The sequence below is a fragment of the Meriones unguiculatus genome, chromosome 3, assembly GCF_030254825.1.
Source record: "Meriones unguiculatus strain TT.TT164.6M chromosome 3, Bangor_MerUng_6.1, whole genome shotgun sequence".
In the NCBI taxonomy this organism is placed as follows: Eukaryota; Metazoa; Chordata; class Mammalia; order Rodentia; family Muridae; genus Meriones; species Meriones unguiculatus.
The window spans coordinates 99,333,179-99,353,435 of NC_083351.1; the positions used below are offsets into that span (position 1 = coordinate 99,333,179).

General features: G+C 45.4%; 2 protein-coding genes across 3 annotated transcripts in view; both read left to right on the forward strand.

Moving 5' to 3' along the window:
• The window catches only part of Marchf6 (membrane associated ring-CH-type finger 6), a 69,603-nt gene extending 66,175 nt beyond the window's left edge, over positions 1 to 3,428 (forward strand). For both annotated transcript variants that reach the window (XM_021651759.2, XM_021651760.2), the window contains exon 26: positions 47 to 3,428. In XM_021651759.2, the coding sequence (XP_021507434.1) occupies positions 47 to 137 (91 nt within the window). In that variant the 3' untranslated portion in view covers positions 138 to 3,428. The remainder of the gene's footprint in view (positions 1 to 46) is intronic.
• A 622-nt stretch (positions 3,429 to 4,050) lies between these two features.
• Positions 4,051 to 16,170, forward strand: Ropn1l (rhophilin associated tail protein 1 like). The gene is made up of 6 exons (XM_021651758.2): positions 4,051 to 4,709; positions 5,905 to 6,076; positions 8,063 to 8,186; positions 9,306 to 9,467; positions 13,735 to 13,910; positions 15,784 to 16,170. Exons 1-6 carry the CDS (start codon positions 4,682 to 4,684, stop codon positions 15,845 to 15,847), a joined length of 726 nt encoding a protein of 241 aa, XP_021507433.1. The 5' UTR covers positions 4,051 to 4,681; the 3' UTR covers positions 15,848 to 16,170.
• Positions 16,171 to 20,257: the final 4,087 nt, after the last annotated feature.

Below are 20,257 nucleotides of genomic sequence, written 5' to 3' on the forward strand. Positions count from 1 at the left end.
ACCTGGAGTTATACAGGAAAGTGACCATGCTGTTTTTGCATTCTAGGTACCTTGTGGGACAGCGCCTGGTGAACTATGAGCGCAAATCTGGCAAGCAAGGCCCATCCACGCCACCTCCACAGTCGTCCCAAGAATAAAGTGCTTGTGTCAACTCCTTGACCTTCTCCTTGCCTTTCCTTGTCCTTTTTTGTGGACTTCTCACTTTGGAGACTCTCCCTGTGATCTCAGCGTTGTTTAAGTTAAATGTACTTCACTTGTGTCCTCAGCGTTCAGAGCAGCACATCCGGCACTGCTGCTCCTGCCTGCATCTGCCGCCATCACTGCTGTCTGAGATCTGTACATGTGTAAATAGGAGTTCCTTGATGCCCTGAAACCTTGGATTAAACAGAATGTGCATTGTGCATCTTTAACAAATGTATATTAATTTATTAAATCTAGTTGTCACTTTATTTTGGACCTGCTTCGATCTCAGCAGGAGATGTGCCACAGAGCAGTAGCGCATAGGCAAGACTCTGAGTGGCATCTTTTGGAGCACACTTCTTGGTGTTGCCAGCAGTTCTCCCGAGGTAACTGAGTCTTGTTCGTGGCTGCTCAGTCCTTACCAGGAGCCAAATGAGCAGTGGAGTCTGTGGGAAGGGACGTGCACAGAGTGCCTCACAGACAGTCGTCTTTGGAAGTTATTCCACGTAACACCAAAGCTGTTGTACATTTTCTACTGCCTGATTGTTTTCGTGTGTCTCTGTTTGTAATATTGTATAGTATGTTGTGTTAGATGAGGAAATTATTTTTAATTTTGATAATTTAATATTCCTAGTGATCAGCATTGGGAGTTGGGGTTTTTTCTGCTTGTTAGGGGCATGTCTATACCTAGAAAGATAAACTACAAATGAAGATTTTTCTTAATCTCCTCCCCTCCATACAGCTCTGTTTCTTGTCAGCAGTGGCCAAAAGTGTCATGCCAGATGAGAGATCTTAGAGGGTAACATCCCCAACAGTATCAGTTGTGACAGGCTGAGGGTTAGGCTCTAGTGTGGGGCTGACTCCATCAGGGAAGATGACTAGAACACCCTGCCATGCTGGCAGCACTGCAGCCGATGCTCAGTGAATACACCAGTCCATCCCAGTTTCCAAAGCTCTTTGTTTACAATAAACTGCAACTAAAACCAAGCTTTATTTGTTTGAAAGGAAGCAGACTGAGTTGGCCTTCACTGTAGGAAAGAGTTGCATTGGGGAAGTGCTATGCTACCTTAAAGAACTAAATGCTCAGAAGCCTGGTTCCTTAGCCAAAGCTTCACGTTTGAAGTTTAAGAGATGGTTGTACATCATCCAAGTATTTAATGTAAAGGTGTATTGTAAGAGTAGTGTTAGAAGCTGTCCGAGACTGTAAGGAATTCCATGGAGTATTAAACCCATAGGTGGAAAGGTGGTCTGAGGTGTTTGTTTGTTTGTTTTTCTTGGGGTTTTTTTTGGTTTTTTTTTTTATTTGTCTTTTAAATTCACTAAGTGATAAGCAAGTACTTTGCTTTAAAGCAGCATTATATTAAAAAAAAAGGCAGTGACAATGTTTGCCACAGGATCCAGTGTTAACATTTTGTCACTTTGTAACAGCTCTTTCCCCTGTGTGTAAAGTAACAACTTCTAGCAAACCCACCTTCACTCTCAGATGTGGTCCTGCTTGAAAGAATTAGAATTTTAAAATTAATGCCACTTGTCATGAGGTTTTTCTATGAAAACCTAGTCTTTTGAGGAGAAAGATGTTGGTGAATTGGGCATATAATATTATTTAGCTTTAATTTTTAAAGAATTTATGAATCTACCACAAAAGTTAAAAATTTTTAATCCTCTGAAATTTTAAGCAACCCTTATTAGATGTTTTGTTGAAAACAAATCCAGACAGTACTGGTTTCCAGAATTTGCCCTCATTTTACTGGCAGGGGACTCTGCTCTCTTCCTGAGGAATTCCTCCTGGGTTTACAGGTTGCTTTGTCCACTGGCTTTCACTAAGATATATCCTTAGATTTATTGTGTATAACATTTGCTAGGGTGGCATACAGCTTTTATTCCCCAACATCATAAACATTTAAAACCCTCAGTTCAGAAAGTATTCCTGTCTGCTGCCTGTCTTTACAGGAGATTAAAGATAAGAGTTCTGTGTCATTTTGAATTGGGCTAATCCAGTCTTCAAGGACGTTTACTAGGAAAGACCTTTGTGCTCTATTATAATTTGAAGACAGATCACCATTTGGGATTAGTTTTACATGATCAGTTACCAAATGGTCAGTTTGAAATGGGTAGTAGTTCATTATTAACAAATTATGGTTTGATTTTTAAACTACAAAGTACTGATTGTCTAGATGAAAACTGAAGAAAATGTCAGTGTGATATTTGCATGTAGCTAGCCTTAAAGTTTCATGTTGATAGTTGTGATTCCAGCCCCCACTCCCAATCTCGGGGGAGAAAGGAGAGAGGACATCTCTATTCCAGAGGTGAACAAGTAATTGTTATTTCAACATTCAGTATAATTGTTATTACTGTGAAATCTTAGTTTGTCCTTCCCCTTACACAGTAGCAGTAGCTTTCTGCTAATGGATTTACCTATTAGGTGCGTCGTTTCTGTGTTGCACAAATGCTCCATCAAAGTATATTCTTAAATTTAGGTTGAACTGATACATTTTTTAAGACAAACACAAAATACACATTGGACATTTCTACACTGTTGTGTGTGCAGGAGCCAGTGCCGTTATGCAAGAACTTTGGCACTTGTCACGGTGCTGCAAATTAGCTCCTTTCTTTCCTCTCCAGAATGGCTAGTTACTGTGATGCCTCGTTTTTACATTGTGATGTTCAAAGTTTTTATTTAAACCATCCTAGAATCTTAACTGTTCGGTCAATATCAAGGGAAAAGATGAAAACAGTGGTACCACTGAAGTGTTACTAAAGACCTCATTTGTGATGGGTCTCTTAAGTTCTTTGCTTAATCTGCCCTGTATCCACATACTTAATTTGCCCTGTCAATCAGATGTTTGTTTTCAGCTTATTGCTGCTGTGTCAAATATTTAAACAGCTGTCATGAGTAAGGGCTTCTTTCAAATACTCTCCAACAATAGTTTTGGCATTAATATAAAAATAAGACAGTATACATGTATGTGTATGTTTCCATTCCTGTCTGTATGAGTGCCTCATTTTGTAATCATGACAGTCCTATAGTACCATAGATGGAAACGAATGACTAAGGCCTAGGGGTGTCTGTTGTAGGAGTGAAATAGAACACTTAGTGATGTGGGGTGTCAGTTTTCTATTACAGTAAACACCTGTACCCAGATCAATTTTATGTGTATATATTTAAAAAAACGCTCCCTTTTTTATGTGGTCATTTGTTGCCTTCTGAGTTAAGAGAACAGAATTGAATAAAGTGGATGTTAGTTGTAGCCTTGTTTTCTTTTTGGTTGTGTGTTTTAATTTTGATGTAAGATTGCTTTTAATTTACAAAAGTATGAGGCTGTTACTGTGGTACATGTGTGAGGCCCAGCTGACTGGGAAACATTCAGGAGGATTGCTAGCATCCAGAAGTTCATGGCTAGCCTGCGTAACAGAAAGGCCCCACCTCAGAATAAATTAATAAAATTCAGAAATATGTCAGTGTTTGTAAGAAAACCAGTTATCTGCAGCTGCGTAGTCCTGTCTTCTCCCTTGACTGGGTGGGAACTGTAGCTGCAGAGGACATGTCTGTCCCTGCTCATGCGTGTGAAGGGAGAGCGTCTCTCCACTTGTGCCATGGGCTGACTTCCCACGTCCTCATGCCTCCCACCATCTCTTTGGGATAGAGACCGATAGACATGTCAGAAAACCATCTCATGCCATTGCCCATATGCCAGAGAAGGGAAGGATTACATGATTTTTTCTCCTTTAGGATGACAAGATATTTTGGTTTTATGGGTAGTTTCTAATTTTTCTGTTTCTAGGTTCACTTTTTCAAAAGCTTTCAACATTTTTGTCATCTCCACCCAATTAAATAAATACATTGTTCTTTAATGTGGGAGTGGTGGAAAAATGCTCTTGGAACCAGAGACATCTCTAATCTGTGAAGTTGAAACTCTTCTTTAAGGAAATCAATATTTAAAAAAACAACTGGTTTTTCTCCTTATTCACTTATTGCAAACACAGTGATTAGGAAAGTCAATGTGTCAAGGTACTGAGGAAATAGCCTCTTAGAGAAGATGTCTGCCTTTAAGGACCACAGTAGAGAGTAGAAAGTAACCAAAAGATGGGAGAGATAAGTGAGGTGCCTTGGGGTGACTGCCGGGACCTAGCTGCTTCCTCAGTAGGATCTATAGCTCTGCACTCACACACGCCTAATTCTTCCATCAGCCTGCTGGTGCTGTGGAAAAACACACAGTCACCAAGACATAGGCCCCTCTGCATCAGTTTACATTGTTTAGCCATTTATGGTTTTGTTTTGCCTATATAATACTGCCGAAGAGTTTCTGCCTGGAATTTATTGTTTAGGACCTACTTGGAGGAGCTTCTTGCTCAGGAGCCACATTCACTTGTTCTTTGCTTAGGAGGCCAGTTTCTTGCCACAGTCTTCCTGGTAAAGCAGACACTCCCATACATAGTGGATTCTTCGCAGAGGTGCCTGGATGCCGAAAAAAATGTGACGTATTTGAACTTTGGATACAGAATGAAAAGCAAGCTGATTCATAGCACAGGTAAGTACAAATTAAAGGCAAGATGAACTAGTTCTAAGTAAAGCCCCAAACGGTAACTTATGTAGGAAAACGTTTTGGTGTTTTGTTTGTTTGGGTTTTTGTTTTTGTTGTATTTTGGTTGGTTGGTTTTTGTTTTTGTTTTTTTTTTTTTTGAAGTTCAAGTAAGGGGTAGGCATACATTTTTTAGATACAACAGCAAAATTCATTTAAGAGAAACAAGTTAAATTGTCAAAACTTAAACCTCTGAGAGACTAAAAAGAACAACAGGCGCCTTCATACCAAGATTGTTTTACAGTCTTCAGCTTTTTGGGTCTTGTGCCTCATTTTTTGTGGTGCTGGTGGTGTGGGCGGGGTCAGGCGTTGCTTCTTCAAACAGTTTATGTTGCCTAGGCTAGTCTCCAACTCCGAACTCGAATGAACCCCAGCCTGAGTTGTTTAAAGTACATCCATCTCTAAAGTATGCCGATTTTAACTGATTGGGTTGCATTCCTTTGAATGGGAGACCAGGATTTAGGCTTTAACGAAAGTGAAATCTACCAAACTACCTAAGGGACACTTTAATTTACTCTACCCAGACTAATTTTTCCCTTAGGACAAATTATATTGCTAAGTCATGAGAAAATTCTGTAGTCCTCAGATATATGAACACTTCTGTCAACCGTGTTTGGGCGTCCTCATTTTCCCATTCTATCAATAACTTAGATGGGGTTGGTTGGTTGGTTGGTTTGTTTTTTTTGTTTTTTTGTTTTGTTTTGTTTTGTTTTGTTTTTTTGCCAAAACTGCTTTAGTTTGCAAATGTGTATTCGTATGGTTCCTGTGTGGACCAAATGGGAGCCTGGTCCACAGCTGGCGAAACCAAGCCGAGATCCTGGTCTTATCAAAAGACAGCTTGCGACCTCCTGAAGTCCGGGCTGGTTCAACCTGTGTGTTTTAGGAAAACATTTTGCAGCGTTCTCTCCTCTGGCAACTCAGCAGTTACCGGGACCTGGAGTCAGGCGCTCGCTTACAGCTTGCTGGGGCTGTGCGCCTGCGCAGCTCGGGTTGCCAGGATACTGTACGCCACAGTCGCGCGCTCTAGGCGCGGAGGGCGGTTGGGTTTCGGTTCTCAGAAGCGGGCGGAGGAGCCGGTAGAAGCGGAGGCCGCCGCGTCCCTCCCCACCGCCGCCGCCCTGACCCCTGCCTCTCCCCCCCGCAGCACACCGGATCGTCCCTGGCCGCCAAGGTCTGCCCAGAGCGATGCCGCTGCCCGACACCATGTTCTGCGCTCAGCAGATCCATATTCCCCCGGAGCTGCCTGACATCCTCAAACAGTTCACCAAGGCTGCCATCCGCACGCAGCCGGTGGACGTGCTACAGTGGTCGGCGGGGTAAGGCCGGCCCGGGAACCTCACCCGATTACCGAGTACGGGCGCCTAAGTGTGGGTGTAGACTAACGCTTACACACCAACCGCCTGGCAAAAAGTGGCCAGAGCAACGTGCTTATCTGTCCCCGCCTCCTCTTCCCCACCCACCGCTCCCCGCCTTCGCTGCCGTGAGCCCCGGGGTTGAGGTATTATGCAATGTCATTCACGAAAATTGGCTAGCGCACCTCACAGACAGCGAACCTTCTCCAGGACCAGACCATTATCTTATCACGCATTCTTTCGGTTTTACAAAAGAGCTCTTTGCCACTTTATAAATCACTGGAATAAATACTTTTAGCCAAATTTTGCTCACTCAGAACTATGTGGCTAAGGCAAAATCATTTCTTTTGGCTGTTTTAACAACTTGTTTTACTTTAAAACAACAGCTCTGGAGGTGAAAAGCCCCAAGTCGGTTGCAGCAGGTGACAGGCGTTTGGGATGGCTTTGGGAAGAAGCCAGCTGCTTCTTTACCCGATTCAGCTGTTACAACTGCGCTGTAATGGTCCCTCTACAATCCATGGATGGGTTCTCTTTCTGCCTTCCTCTCCTGAGGATCCCTGTGATACATTTAGGAGCCATCCAGTTTGCTCAGGATAATTTCCCCATCTCCCTAATTGTGCAAAGACACTTGCAAGGTAGAGTGCGTGTTCCAGGGGATGGGGCCTGAACGTTTTATTCAACTGTCAGGGTCGCCTGTGAACCCATCACCTGCCTTTTGCACTCTTAATGTCCACCATGCAATATTATGGTCCTTGGTTTTAACTATTGTTCTTAGAGAAGACTTAGGAAAAACAGAGAGATAAGTTTTTATAAAAGCTTATTTGTACTCCAAGACCCCGACCCCACTTGGGCACTTTGATAGTACTTCAGAGACAGTTATTTTAAAGGGCTTACTTAAGAACTTCATGTTTCATTTGATCGGTGATAAAGAACTGCTATGTGTGAATCCTGCTAAGCCACAGTATTGCAAATTGGACCCCGACTTCCAGCCTGACATTTATGTCCAAAGTTCTGCATTTGTTTCTCTCATGCCTTGGGTGCTTAGTTTCATGTCCATTTTCCTGGCTACAAGTCCTTTGGCCCAAGACCCTGCCTGACACACCTCTCTCTGGCCAACACTGATGGGAGTCCAGTCTTGAACTGTTGCCCTGAGCCATTTTGGAGCTGCCTTTGCCTCTGGCATAAGCATTTTCAGTGTCCTAGAAATGAACGATTGAGGAAAGAGTACCAGGCAAGATAGGGGAAAATGGAAAATAGAAAATAGATGACCTTTGTATGCCTAAGCCAACTCCAAGTAAACATGTAGAGGTGTTTAATGTCAAATACCTCAGAAAGCAGCTATCAAAAAATGAATAGCCTTGGGCATGAGGAGCTGGAGAGATGGGACAATGTTTACAATATTTGTTTGCTTTTCTAAAGGAGCTGAGTTGAACTCCTAGCACCCATGTCATATAGCTCACAACTGTCTGTGGCTCCATGTCCAGGGCATCTGGTACCTCTAGACTCAAGAACATCTGTACTCATATGCCTCCCCCCCACCACATACATATAAGTTAAAATAAAGATGTTCGGTAAAAGCAAAGTAACACAACATTGGACTCTGCTCCCTTTGCCCACATTTGCAAAAGCTCTTAGAGGAAGGGGGGGACAATGAGACCAACAATGAAATGAGCACAGTTCAGTGAGGTTCTCCTGCATCCACTCCCCCGCCCCCGAGGTCTCTGTCTCTTGGTGCTTCCAGAACCCTCAGATAGCAATCAGCATGTCTCCTTTCTGGACAGAGAAAGCAGAGTGCACAGTTGAAGGTCAAGGGGGCTGCTCAGCAGAGGTCCTGGGACTGCGGTGTGGTGAGGCAGCCTTGGGAGTACCCACCACAGCTGCTGGGCTGTCAGTGCAAGCCTTGGGTGCTGCCTGTGTGCTGATGCTCATCAGTGATCTCTCTTATTCCAGGTATTTTTCAGCCCTGTCCAGAGGAGACCCACTTCCTGTAAAGGACAGAATTGAAATGCCCGTGGCCACGCAGAAGACAGACACAGGCCTGACCCAGGGACTCCTGAAAGTCCTGCACAAGCAGGTGGGAGAGCCTTTCAACCACCTGGACCTCGGTCACCATGCTGTGCCTCCTGGAACACTAGGGTGGCTGCCCTTTGTCCCAGGCTGCCCTGGCACGTTGTTTCTTGGAAAGAATCCAATCCCAAAAGCTAGTTTCTCATGTATAGATCTTACTTTCATTTTGTAAATGTGTGTTGGATGTGTGTGTATGTGTGTATGCAGGTACATTCTCTCAACAAATTGTGACAAATTTCATAGTTTTTGTTTGGTTGTTTTTTGAGACAGGGGTTCTCTGTGTAGCCTGACTGCCCTAGGCACATTTTATAGACCAGGCTGGCCTCAAACTCAGATATCTGTCTACCTCTGCCTCTCAGAGATTACAGGAATGTGCCACCACACCCAGCTGGTCTCATAATTTTTGAGAAACAGGAACTTGATATATAGTTCAGGATCTCCTCAAACTTGAGGTGACCCTCCTCACTCAGCTTCCTGAGTGTTAGGATTCCAGGTTGACATATTGCTCTGGTTTTGAAGTTAGTTTTGTATTGGGAAATATTCTGGACAGTAGGAAACATGTACTCCACATCTGCATGCTCATTCCAGGAGGCCACGATAGAGGACATTTTCCTCATTGTCTCTCCCCCCTCTCTTCCCTTCCCCTTAAAATTTCCATTTCCTTTAGTTGTGTGTGTTTGTCTGCCTGTACATGTGTGTGCATAAGTGTGTGTTATGTATGTTTGCCAGAAGCCAACTCCTATTTCTTCCTGTATTACTCTGCACCTTACTTTTTGAGACCATCTCTCAGTAAACCTAGAGCACAATGTTTGGCCCCTGGATGTTAAAGAATGTGCTACCATGCCCAACATTTAGGAGGGTGTTTGAGTGGCACTGTTTCCACTGAGCCACCCCCCTAGTCTTTTCTTTTTTTAAACGTTGCTAATATCCATCTAGTTGCCCCTTCCTGCCCCGTGTCCCTTCTCGGCTTTCATCACCAGGGTGGACACAACCCACACAGCACAGTGCCCATCCCCCATGCACGTAATGGTTACTTGGTATAAGTTTTAAGTCTTCTGAAGCATCATTCTAGTTTCACAGGCTTTTTCTATTTAACTGAATGTGTCATACTGTGTTTTCTAAACAGTGTAGCCACAAACAATATGTGGAATTATCAGATCTTGAGAAGAAGTGGAAAAATCTGTGCCTGCCAGTAGAAAAGTTCAGAGCTCTCCTGGATCTGGATCCATGTGAAGAAAAAGTGGAGTGGATAAAATTTTTAGCACTTGGATGTAGCTCCCTGGGTGGGGTATGTACCTACAAATAGCATCTTAATATTATATTATTATTTTATAATCTGTGTAATTATATGTATGACTCAGTATCAGTAGCTACAGAAAACACTTTGATTAGGACCTTATTAGCTTTCTCTTGGAAAATAATTTTTTCAGAGACAATATTGGTTTTTCAGACTTTAGTTACATAATAAAAATCTCAATTTGAAAGATGTTAAGAGTGGAGGAAACACATAGATACACTTGCAATATATTTAAGTTTTCAAAGGTGATACACCAGTAAGTTCTTTTATTGAGCAATATAATTTTGCAAGCTGGTAACAGTTTTCATCTGTGGGAAGAGACATAAAATTCCATTGCATTTGACTTAATCCAGTGTTAGTAACTAGGAGACACAGTGTAACTTTGCTGCCATTACACTATAACTCCAACAATTTAAGAATAAGATAGTGGGCTGACTGATTGGATTGCACTCAGTTGAGGAGCAATGGTGTTCATAGGCCTGGGGATTTAGGCATGAGGTCAGAGGTGTCTAGGTGGCAAAATGTGGGTGGAGCTTCCTTGGGAGGCTGGAGTCTGATGAGCTTGTGGTTCAGTGAAGTGAGACTTGGTGTTTGTGAAGAAAGGAGATTTCAAAAAGAGAAGCAGCCTTCCTCACTGTCTGGATAAACACTTCACATTGCTCCTTCAATCTTTACAGACGTGAGGATATAACTGTACATAATTCTTAATCCTTAGTTAATGTTCCACACATCTATTTCTCAGAAAAGGTTTTATTTAATTCTTTATTAGTTTTTAAATTGTGTGTGTGGGGGGGTGTAAACATGAGTGAATGCCACAGGGGCCAGAATAGGGTATGGATCCCTTGTTAGTCTCGTTAGCCTACCACAGAGGGCCTCTGAAAGACTCTACTGTCTAGCAGTGTTAGTCTTGAGAGAGAATTTTGTGTCTCTAACTCAGGTCCTCTGGAACCTTAACCTCTGATCTATCGCTGTGTTCCCTCCTTCCTCTAACTTCGGTCCATGTGCAAGCTTACTCAGTTTTCCTTTGTAAAATGGCACTGTGCACAGAAACACCAAGCATAGGCACTAGCAAGCACACTGACAGTAAAACCCCACTGCACGGACATCTCCGGCCGCCTTCCTGCCTACCAGCTCTCTGCTCCTCTGCCTTCAGTGCGTGCTTTCACTCATGCCCCAGGTTTTCACCTTACAATGGAAAAGCTTACACAGGTGTCTCCTGGTCCGGCCTCATCCCCAGTGCCATTGCTGGGGGCCTTTGTCTGCTCTAGGTTATGCATGTTCTCGGTCAGTGAGTGGAACCCTGCAGCTTAGGCTGCAGTAGAGGAAGCCCTGACCCTTCAGAGAAGACAGGTGTCAGGCTGGTGACGGCATGCCCAAGAGTGCTTGGGTACACGGTCAGCTTTGGGCTCATTGTGCTGAGGCCAGAACACTGACCAAGCAAGTATCCTCACAGGGGCTATGCTGCCAATGGGGTATTCCTCAGAAAGACAGGGCAAGTGTGATTAGCAAAACTGTATCACTGCTCTCATTAGGAACTCTGAAATCAGCTCATTTTATAGCATAGAATTTAATATATAATATTTAAGGTTAATGATTATGGCTTTTACCTCTAAAAATAGGTGTGGAATTTTGATCTTTACAATGAGAAAAACCTACAACAACGATGAAAACAGGGTAATGCATGATTTTGCCTCTGTCTAGTCATGAAAACAAGGTGCAAGCCATGTACAGTGAGCAACACTAGGTGGCGCCATTTTGTAAAGGACAGAGCCTTGTCTCCTGCCATGACTACAGTAAAACAATCCGGGTCCTGTTTTCTTCCATGCTACCTGTTGTAAGAAAACACACTGATCACAGAGGGTTCTTTCCTGTCGCCTAACCTAAGCCCTTTTTTGGCACTAACTTTGCCTTCAGTTCTTGGGTGCCAGGTACCATATAGGCTCTCGAATCTAACTCAGGGTCAGGGTCAGCTGGGAGTGGGGAGCCTTTCCTTCCAGTGGGCCGCATAGGGGTCTGCTCTGCCCTGCCTCGCCCCACAGTGTGTGGAGAGTGAGCTCTGTTTCAGGGTGGGATGTGCTTGCAGGGAAGCACCCAAGTCCCCACATGGTCACTAGCATACTGACAGTACCACAGCTGCCTATATAGGCCGTACTCACGCAGCCTGTGTTACAGGTGCCTCTGTGGCCTGGACACACACTTAAGAACCCAGCAGGGATCAATAGGGAGTACTTCTCATTTTCTGCTCTTTGTGTTGTTGTTTGTTGGCTTGTCTTTTGAGACAGGGTTTCTCTGTATAGCCCTGGATGTCCTGGAACTCTCTTTAGACCAGGCTGGCCTTGAACTCAAAGATCCACCTGCCTCTGCTTCCTGAGTGCTGGGATTAAAGGTGTGTGCCACCATGCCCAGCTCATTTTCTGCTTCTTAAAAAATAGAACTGAAGAAGCAAGCTGGTGGGTGTGTTGGATGCTGTTATTGCTGTGCCAGTGTCTGTCAAGGAGCAAGTAGAAGGAGCAAAGACAGATGCTGGCTCATGGCTTGAGTTTGAGATGCTGTTCCATCATGGTAGTCAAGGCATGGTGGCTGGCTCCATGGTGAAAGGAAAGCAGATGGTGAGTGCTCACATATCCTAGCATCAGGCATCTGTTTCAGGCTCAAACTGAGCCCTCTCAGAAACCCACTTCATGTAGCTTAGTCTACACGTCCCACAAGCTCCCCAAATGGCTGGGGATCAAGTGCCATGTAAGAAGTGCTCATGTTGTGACCCCATGATTAAAAGCCAGTATTCCCACTTCAAATGATTTAATTAAGAAAAAAAAAATTCCTCACAAGTATACCCAGCACTTAGGTTTTAGTTAATTCCAGATATAGTCAAGTTGACAACCAAGAATAGCCACCACATCATCCAAACGGCTTTAAATCTTCTCCCTGGGACATCTCCCAGTTTGTAGCAGCAGACAAAGTAGATCCCCACTCTTCTGACTTGTGCAGGCCAGTTTAATACAAGCTTAACACAAGTGAAGTCATTTTTGGAAGCGGGAACTTCACCTGAGAAAAGGACTCACTAGATTGGCCTGTGGGGCATTTTCTTGATTAGTGACTGGTATGGGAGGGCCAGCTCACTGTGGGCAGGGTGCCACCTGTGGACTGGTGGCTCCCACATGATGTAAGAAAGAAAACTGAGCAAGCCATGGGAACAGGCCTGTAAGGAGCACTTCTCCAAGCCTTTACATCAGTGCCTGCCTCCTGGAGGAATGTTTGAGCAGCTGTCCTGACTTCCCTCATTTGGAAGTGTAAGACAAACCCTTTCCTCTCCAAGTTACTTTTAATAATGTTGTTTTATCACAACATGGAAACCCTAGCTAAGACAGCATGCTGCCTCAGTATGAAGAAAGAAAACTTGAGTCCTGTGTGTTTTTAAGATAGAAATCTATTATGGACTTTTTTCTCCAAACTTTTTCTTTTTCATTAAGGATTAACTCAGCAAGTTGGAAGTGTATGAGGCTTGGCTATGCAGTACTTTCTCGGCAACCTTGGTCTCATGAGATAGGCCATGGCCCATCAGCTGCTCCTCCACAAGCCTCTAGGGAAGGCCAGGTGTTCTGGAACCCTGTGCATGGAGGTCAAGGTTGTCCCGAGGACAGTGGTGAGGTTGCAAGTGGAAGGTGGGGTGCACGTAGAGTTAGGCTGCCTTCTTGGGAAGCCAAGCGGTAGGCAGGTCTGAGAGAGGGTCACAGGTCATAGAGGAGGAGGGCTAAATTTTTCTGGACCTGACCTAGGCCTGAAACCTCCTGTGTGAGGTTGGAAATTGAGCAGACCCACAGGGCCATCTGTCCTGCTGGCCATGCCCTCTTCAGGGGCAACTCTGATGGGCATCAGTTCCCTGTGTCCCTTGGCATGGCACGGAGGATGTTTCTGAACCTGGAGGGGCTGCATGTTTAAAAAGTTCATGGTTATATGTCCCTTGACTCCAAACACAGGACCACATGGAGGAAGTCGACGTTCAAAGGTGATAAGCTTCTCTTGCCTATGAACTCATTACCATTTCAGTGTACAATCTGTGAACTCACTGTGTTTAGTCTGCCACACCCTGATCAGAGCTTCCTTCTTGCTTTATATTTTGGAAGCTATGCATCTACCTGGATCATCACTGAGGTGGAGAACACACTCTGAAGAGTGTCTCCAGAGCACACGTGCATTCCTATTGCTGGTGTGACTCCAAGGCTGACTGTGTCCCATTCTTGTCCCATTGCCTGTCTAGACACTCAATAGTGCCATGAAGAACGCCTGTGAGATCCTCACTGCAGACCCTGAGGGTGGGCCTGCTCGGATTGCATTTGAAACTTTTGCCTTCATCTACCAGTACTTGTCCTCACTGGACCCTGGAATCCCAGTCGCAGATACAGAGGCATATCTTGCCACTCTAAAAGAGAAGTCGTAAGTACAGCACTCTGGGTTTCTGATGTCTTGACAGTTGGAGACTCTCCATCATCCACCTCTTTGCTGAGAACTTGTTCCTGGTGGAGGCAAAGGTGCTTGCCTTGATTCCAACAGTGGCGCAGGGGGATCTGCCTGCCTGTCAGAGAATATCTGCAAAAGAGCCGCAGCCCTTCTGCCCGTCCTTTCAGTGCCAGCCAGGATGGGGCATAGATTCCATCTTCCTTGACTTTAGCTGGAGAAAATGTGTCCTGGTCACAGGAAGAGCTCAAGTCTACCATGCACTGCCAGAGAGTTTTAAACGATGGCTTGTTAAAAAGTGACATAGATAGAATCAACCTCACCAACACATGAAACAGAGGTTAACTGCCACCAGTGGGCAGCCTGACTGAAGCCCATGGATGCCATGTTACCCACATACTTCTTGATTTGAGGGACCGGCACATGACATCCCTACACTGTATCTTCATGCTGTTGGCACTGATAGAACGTAAAGAGTAAGCAAAGGTCCAGCCTTGGGCTGGTGTCTCCTCTCTAGAGTAGCTGGCCTGAGATGCCCACATCTGAGATGGTTCCACTCCTGTGCTCTATGGATATGGCAGCACTGGCATCTAGGTGTGGGAGGACTGTGGCTGCTATATGGGAAGCTCCTCTATAGCAGTTCTTTAGGTTAGGTCATTCCTAACACCCTCAGGATTCCCCCAGGGAGTGTGAGTCCATGACATGAAGGAGAGGGGCCTTGGCAGCAAAGCCAAATATGGCAGCTGAGGAGAGTGTTGACAGAAGCCAGACTATGGTGGTGACTAGGAGATGAGTATAAGCCTGTGGCTGGCTGCAGGGCAAGGGTGAGGAGGCAGGCAGAGTGCATGAGTGGGAGAGGCTGGTACTGTAAGGGGAGTGGCTGATGATCAGGGAACCAAGTAGGACATCCCAGCTTGTCCTAGTAGGTCTCCCAATGTGAATGGTTTGAAGAAGACTTAATGGACCTGGCTGCCCAAGTAAGCTCACGCCTGGGGCTGAACACAGCCACCATCTTCCAGCTGGCGCCCTTTGACTGCATCCACACTGAGTAGCATAGCAAATGGTGAGCGCCCTGCTGAGGCCAGGCTGCCTGGGCAGCCCTGCCTCGCCTGCTCCTCCCTCGTCAACTTGGTAATCAGATTTCTTTTGCACAGAGGGAGCTGTTGCTTATATGTCTGCCTACTAGGAATGTATTTGTACACCACACAACACATCTGTCAGTCACTCGATGCCCACTTGGCTCTGACATGTGATGCCCCCTTGATGTCTAGTCCTCCATGGATAGTGATGCTGCACGTGACCTGTCTTAGCTGTTGAGGCACAGAGAGCCATGTGGGCTCTGCAGCCCTGTGTCCCTTTGTCCGATGTGGAAGAGTGAGTGAGTTGGGCTGGACTGTGACTAGAGTGAATGGGGGGCATGGGAAGGGTACAGTGGTCGCTGCTGTCGTGAGAACCCTGGTGGGTGTATTCACTTCCTAAGGTAAGAGTGGTTTTCCAGCATGGATGCTTTTCATTCTTTGGTTGTGTTTTTTGTTTTTCTGAGACAAGGTTTCTCTGTGTAGCTCTTGCTGTCCAGGTACTCTCTGTAGACAGGCTGCCTGGCACTCAGAGATCTGCCTGCCTCTTTCTCCTGAGTGCTAAAATTAAAGGAGCAACAGGGATATTTTACCAAGAAAGAAACATCCATTGCTGCACAAGAAAATAGAGCTGTTCTTCTCAGATCTGGTACTCATTGGAGTCTGTGGTAAAACATCATATGCACACAGTGTTTGAGGTAACCTTGTTAGTTAAATGGCAACCTATAAAAAGTAAATTTTGTTTCTAACAGTGTCTTTCTCTGTTTCCCATCCAGAGATGCTAGGAAGAATGGCATGATTGGACTTTCGGACTTCTGCGTTATAAGAAGGCCAATCTAGGAAGCCTTGAAGGGAAAGCCCTGAAGAGTAGAGCGTTAATACAAAGAGGAACACATTTAATGTCAAAGTAGTGCTTTTGAAAACCTTGGCGCCAAATACAGCCTGTCATTAAACACTTCCATGTGACCTGTGAGTTTTTCTCAGCAGAAATGTAACATGACAGGTGCTCACACAGCCACCTGGTCACGGCTTCTCACTTGGTCTTGGAAGGGTGGTAATGGTGGCATGGCAATCACTTTAGGTAAACTGATCTGGAGAGAGCAGGGAAAGAAGTAGGGTGGGAAGTCTTAAGTGCTTAGCCCGCTTCCCATGGATAATAACAATGCAGAGACACTTGGCTCCCCAGGGCTGAGACTCCCCTGGAAGTTGGGCCCTCTGTGACAAGAACATTCACAGCTGGACAAAATTTTGTAATCTGGATGAAACATGTATATTTAAAAAAAAAAAAAAAAACTATAACATACCAAGAGCTGGCTCAGAAAATAAGAGAATGGAGCTGGGGTAGAGTGAAAGAGATGAAAGAAAGGTAGAATGCTGAACCACCACTATGGCTACCAACCCCTGCCCTGGAGGATGGCCACAGGCTTGACAGGCTTGGTCAGGCCTCTCTACACCTCATCATCTTCAGTCACGAGGCCCTACACAAACATCAATTTTGGAAAACATCTCTGAGACTTAAGACCGGACTATTTGTGTTCCAGAGAGAAGGCCACAGGGCCAGGTCCCTCAGAGTGTCACTTCCAAGGCCCATTTGTTCATGCTGAGAATGAGCCATGGCCACAGGAAAGCTAAGCCCTGGGGGACAGAAGTGCAGTACCCAGCTCAAAGCCATCTCCAGGGTGGGAATCCAGAGGCAGAAACGGGATGATCCTGATGGAAACCAGTGTAAGGCAGTGAGTCTCTGTTTTCAAGCCAAGAGAGTAGGGCCTGAGAGCTGTTGTCTTTTTGACACAGGATCTCTCTTTGCATCTCCGGATGGCCTGGAACTTACTTTCAACCGCCTGCATCTGCCTCCGATGTGCATCTCACCAGACCTGGCAAGCTCATTTTTGAAGTTTTTTTTTTTTTTTTTTTTTTTTTAAGAACACAGCTTTATTCTGCTTTCTAGGTGGTTCAAGTGTGTGGTTTCAGGAAGGCTCAAGTGCTGGAGCTGTGTTCCAATGTGGTGGTGGCATATTCAAGAGGGAGCACATGAAGGTGACAGGAATCTGAAGCAGCTAGTGATATCCACAGAGAAGAAATGAATGTATGTGTGTGTGCTTATAAGCTCCTTTTCTCCTTTTTTATATAGTCCACACCCAAGACCAGGGAATGGTTTCATCTACCTTTGGGTTGGGTTTTTCTCACATCAGTTAATGTAAACAAGACAAACCCCCCACCCCAACACACAAACTAGATCATCCCTTGAGGAGATGATTCTCAGGCCATGTCAAGTTGAAAGAACTAACCATTGGCTTCATAGAGGTAGTCCTTGGAATAGTGGGGTTACTTGTAATTGTCATTTCTTGTACAGGTTTTATCAGAGAGTCTAGGTACATTATAGCAAAAGTTGGCCACACACTTAAGATCCTTTTTTATCAATTACCCGGGTGCTGGGATGGCAGGTGTGCTGAGCCAGTTGCCATGAAATGAAACTAAAACATGTGCTTCTCTTCTGCTTCACCATTCTGTGACACAGCCAAGGTGACCCCTGCCAGACACCACTGTCCTGAACCAGAAGGCAGGCAAACCTGCTCTCCAGTAAATGATTAGCTTGGGATAGTTTGTTAGAGCAACAGAAAACAACAAACTTGGAGCTAGCAATCAAGAAGCTGAATTTCAGTCAATAGTCTGTGATGGGGAACATGCTGTCGGCAGAATGGCATGGCTGCCACGCCCGGCTGTCTTCTGGTCCCCACTGGTTTCCTTGTGGCGGCTGCAGCAAGGGAACCCTTCATCAGTTTGGTTGGAAATAAGAGGGGTTTATCCTCACACTATTTGAGGGTCCATGTTCAAAATCAAGCTATCTGTGGCTGTGGTCTCCGGGAAGGAGGGTGAGGATGCTTGTGTCTTCAGCTGCTGGCCGCTCCAGGTGACCTTGTGTTTCCCACTGCAGCCTCCATATCCATCATGTGACCCTTTCTGTATTTTTCCTTACCATGGAGGTTAGGACCTACCTGTAGAGAAGAATGATCATATATCTCCTTTTAAACAATATTTTTATATTTTGTGTGTGTGTGTGTGTGTGTGTGAAGGGACAACATGAGTCACTTTTCTTCTTCCCCCAGGGGTGTGTGTGTGTGTGTGTGTGTGAAGGGACAACATGAGTCACTTTTCTTCTTCCCCCAGGGGTCCTGTGGGTGCAACTCAGGCCATAAAGCTTGGTTGCAAGAGCCATTTCCCATGGAATCATCTCTCTGGCTCTCATCTCTCGGTTACTCCTTTTCTAAAGAACACAGTCATGGGATCCAGGGGTCAGGATATACCCATACCTCTGTGGGGGAATACCTTCAGTACACTATGCTCTTCCACTCCACTTAGACCTTTCAGAAAAATGGCTTGCTTCCTCTCTTCCTCCAGCTCTGGATCACTGGGCCTCTCATAAGCCCCACCGATAGGAGATCCCTTTGACAGCATGGCAATAGACATGGTATTTGGCTGCACCAGGCCTAAAATGGCCTCCTCTCTGAAGGACTCTCCTTCAGGGAATGCACTAAGAATATAGCCAGGATTAACTTTAGTTGGGTACGGTAAGATAGCAAATCAAATGACTATATGAAGAAGCAAGTTTCTAGATTCAGGAGACACATCACCCACACAGGTCCAAAAGGACCTTGAGGAAGCAAAAGACCAGAGAAGAGAACTGTGACCTGGACCAGTAGGCCGTTCCTCAGTGGCAGGTTCTTGAGGGAGAGGAGAGGTGGCCAGGGGATGAGAAGATAGGGAAGTTTGGGATCAGGAGGTCTTACACAAGCTGATGGCTCATGCAAGCGATTTTATTAAGAAACACAGCATCTTACAGTTTTCCTGAAAGAGAAAAATGTGTCAGCAAAAGCTATTATACAGTGGGACAAGTCATCAAGAAGCTAATCAGTGTTGCACAAAAGGAACACAGGATACCTCAAGGGCATGGAGACCATGCGCACAGGAGCCTTGGGACTGATGACCATAGCACCTTAGGATGGGAAGGGGTCTCAGGATCCAAAGCTGCAGTTCCCCCAAGGGCTCCATCCCCAGGCCATTACTTGCCTTCGCAAGCAGATACCTGGTTTTAGTTCCTTCTCCATACATCAGGGCCTCAGGAAAAGCCCTAGACCACCCTAGCCCTCAACAGGCTCAGCCAGTTCCTGCCTTGAAGAAAGAATGGGGGTGGGATAGGAACACCAAGCAAGTGTAGGGATGGAGTGTGTGAGTGATTTCAGTGGGCTCTGGGGTTCGAGGTGGTCCCTAGGGTATGTGATACTTGGAGCTAGGGTGGTGGAGGGTAGGTGACACAGGCTGCTCTCCAAATGCCTGATTAAAAAGGCAGATGGAATGTGGTACATGTGTGTGGTCATAGCACTTGGAGGCAGTTCTAGGCCTGCTGGGTGGGGAGGAGGAGATATCAGAAAATGAGAATGCAGAGTCTGTGCAGGGAAGAGATTAGTCCTCCCATGTAATGGCTTCCCAGGAGCCTAGGGCTCCTTTATGCTGGGCTCTATGCAGCCCTGTGACCTCACAGAGGGCCTTGAAACCTGGCCCATTAGAGGTTTGCCACTCTAATTTTGCATGTGGCCTCATTCAGTAGGCTGTCAGGGGCCCGAGGACCAAATGGGCTTCTCTTGAGCCAGGGGCACAGGTTTTACACAATGTCCACAGGGACTGCTTGTAAATGCAGTCTGTTTGTCGGAGAAAGGACGTAGGGGGATTTAAAATCTGTCTTGTCTGGAGCTGACAGTGTGGATAACACAGGCCCACTTTCTTTCCCACCGAGGCTGCCCACAGGTCTCAGAACTGCTGGCCAGTCAGGCTGGCTCAGGTCCCCTTGTAGCACTGTGTCTCTGGGTTGGGGAGGCAGATTTGGATAGGAATTTTGTAGACCCACATGCATACCAGCCAATAGCCTCCAAGATGAAATTCTGAACAAGGAGGCACTTACTTCTTTCTATTTAAAGAAAGGAAGAAAGAAAGGAAGAAAGAAAGAAAGAAAGAAAGAAAGAAAGAAAGAAAGAAAGAAAGAAAGAAAGAAAGAAGGAAAGAAGGAAAGAAAGAAAGAAAAAGAAACTGGCCAGGTATGGTGGTACATGCATTTAATCCCATCAGATCTCCATGAGTTTGAGGCCAACCTGGTCTACATAGTAAGACCCTGTCTTAAAAAGAAATGAAACCAAAAGGGGGAATGGCATTGGAGTAAGACATACCCATCCATGCTAGAATTCCATGTTTCAGCCA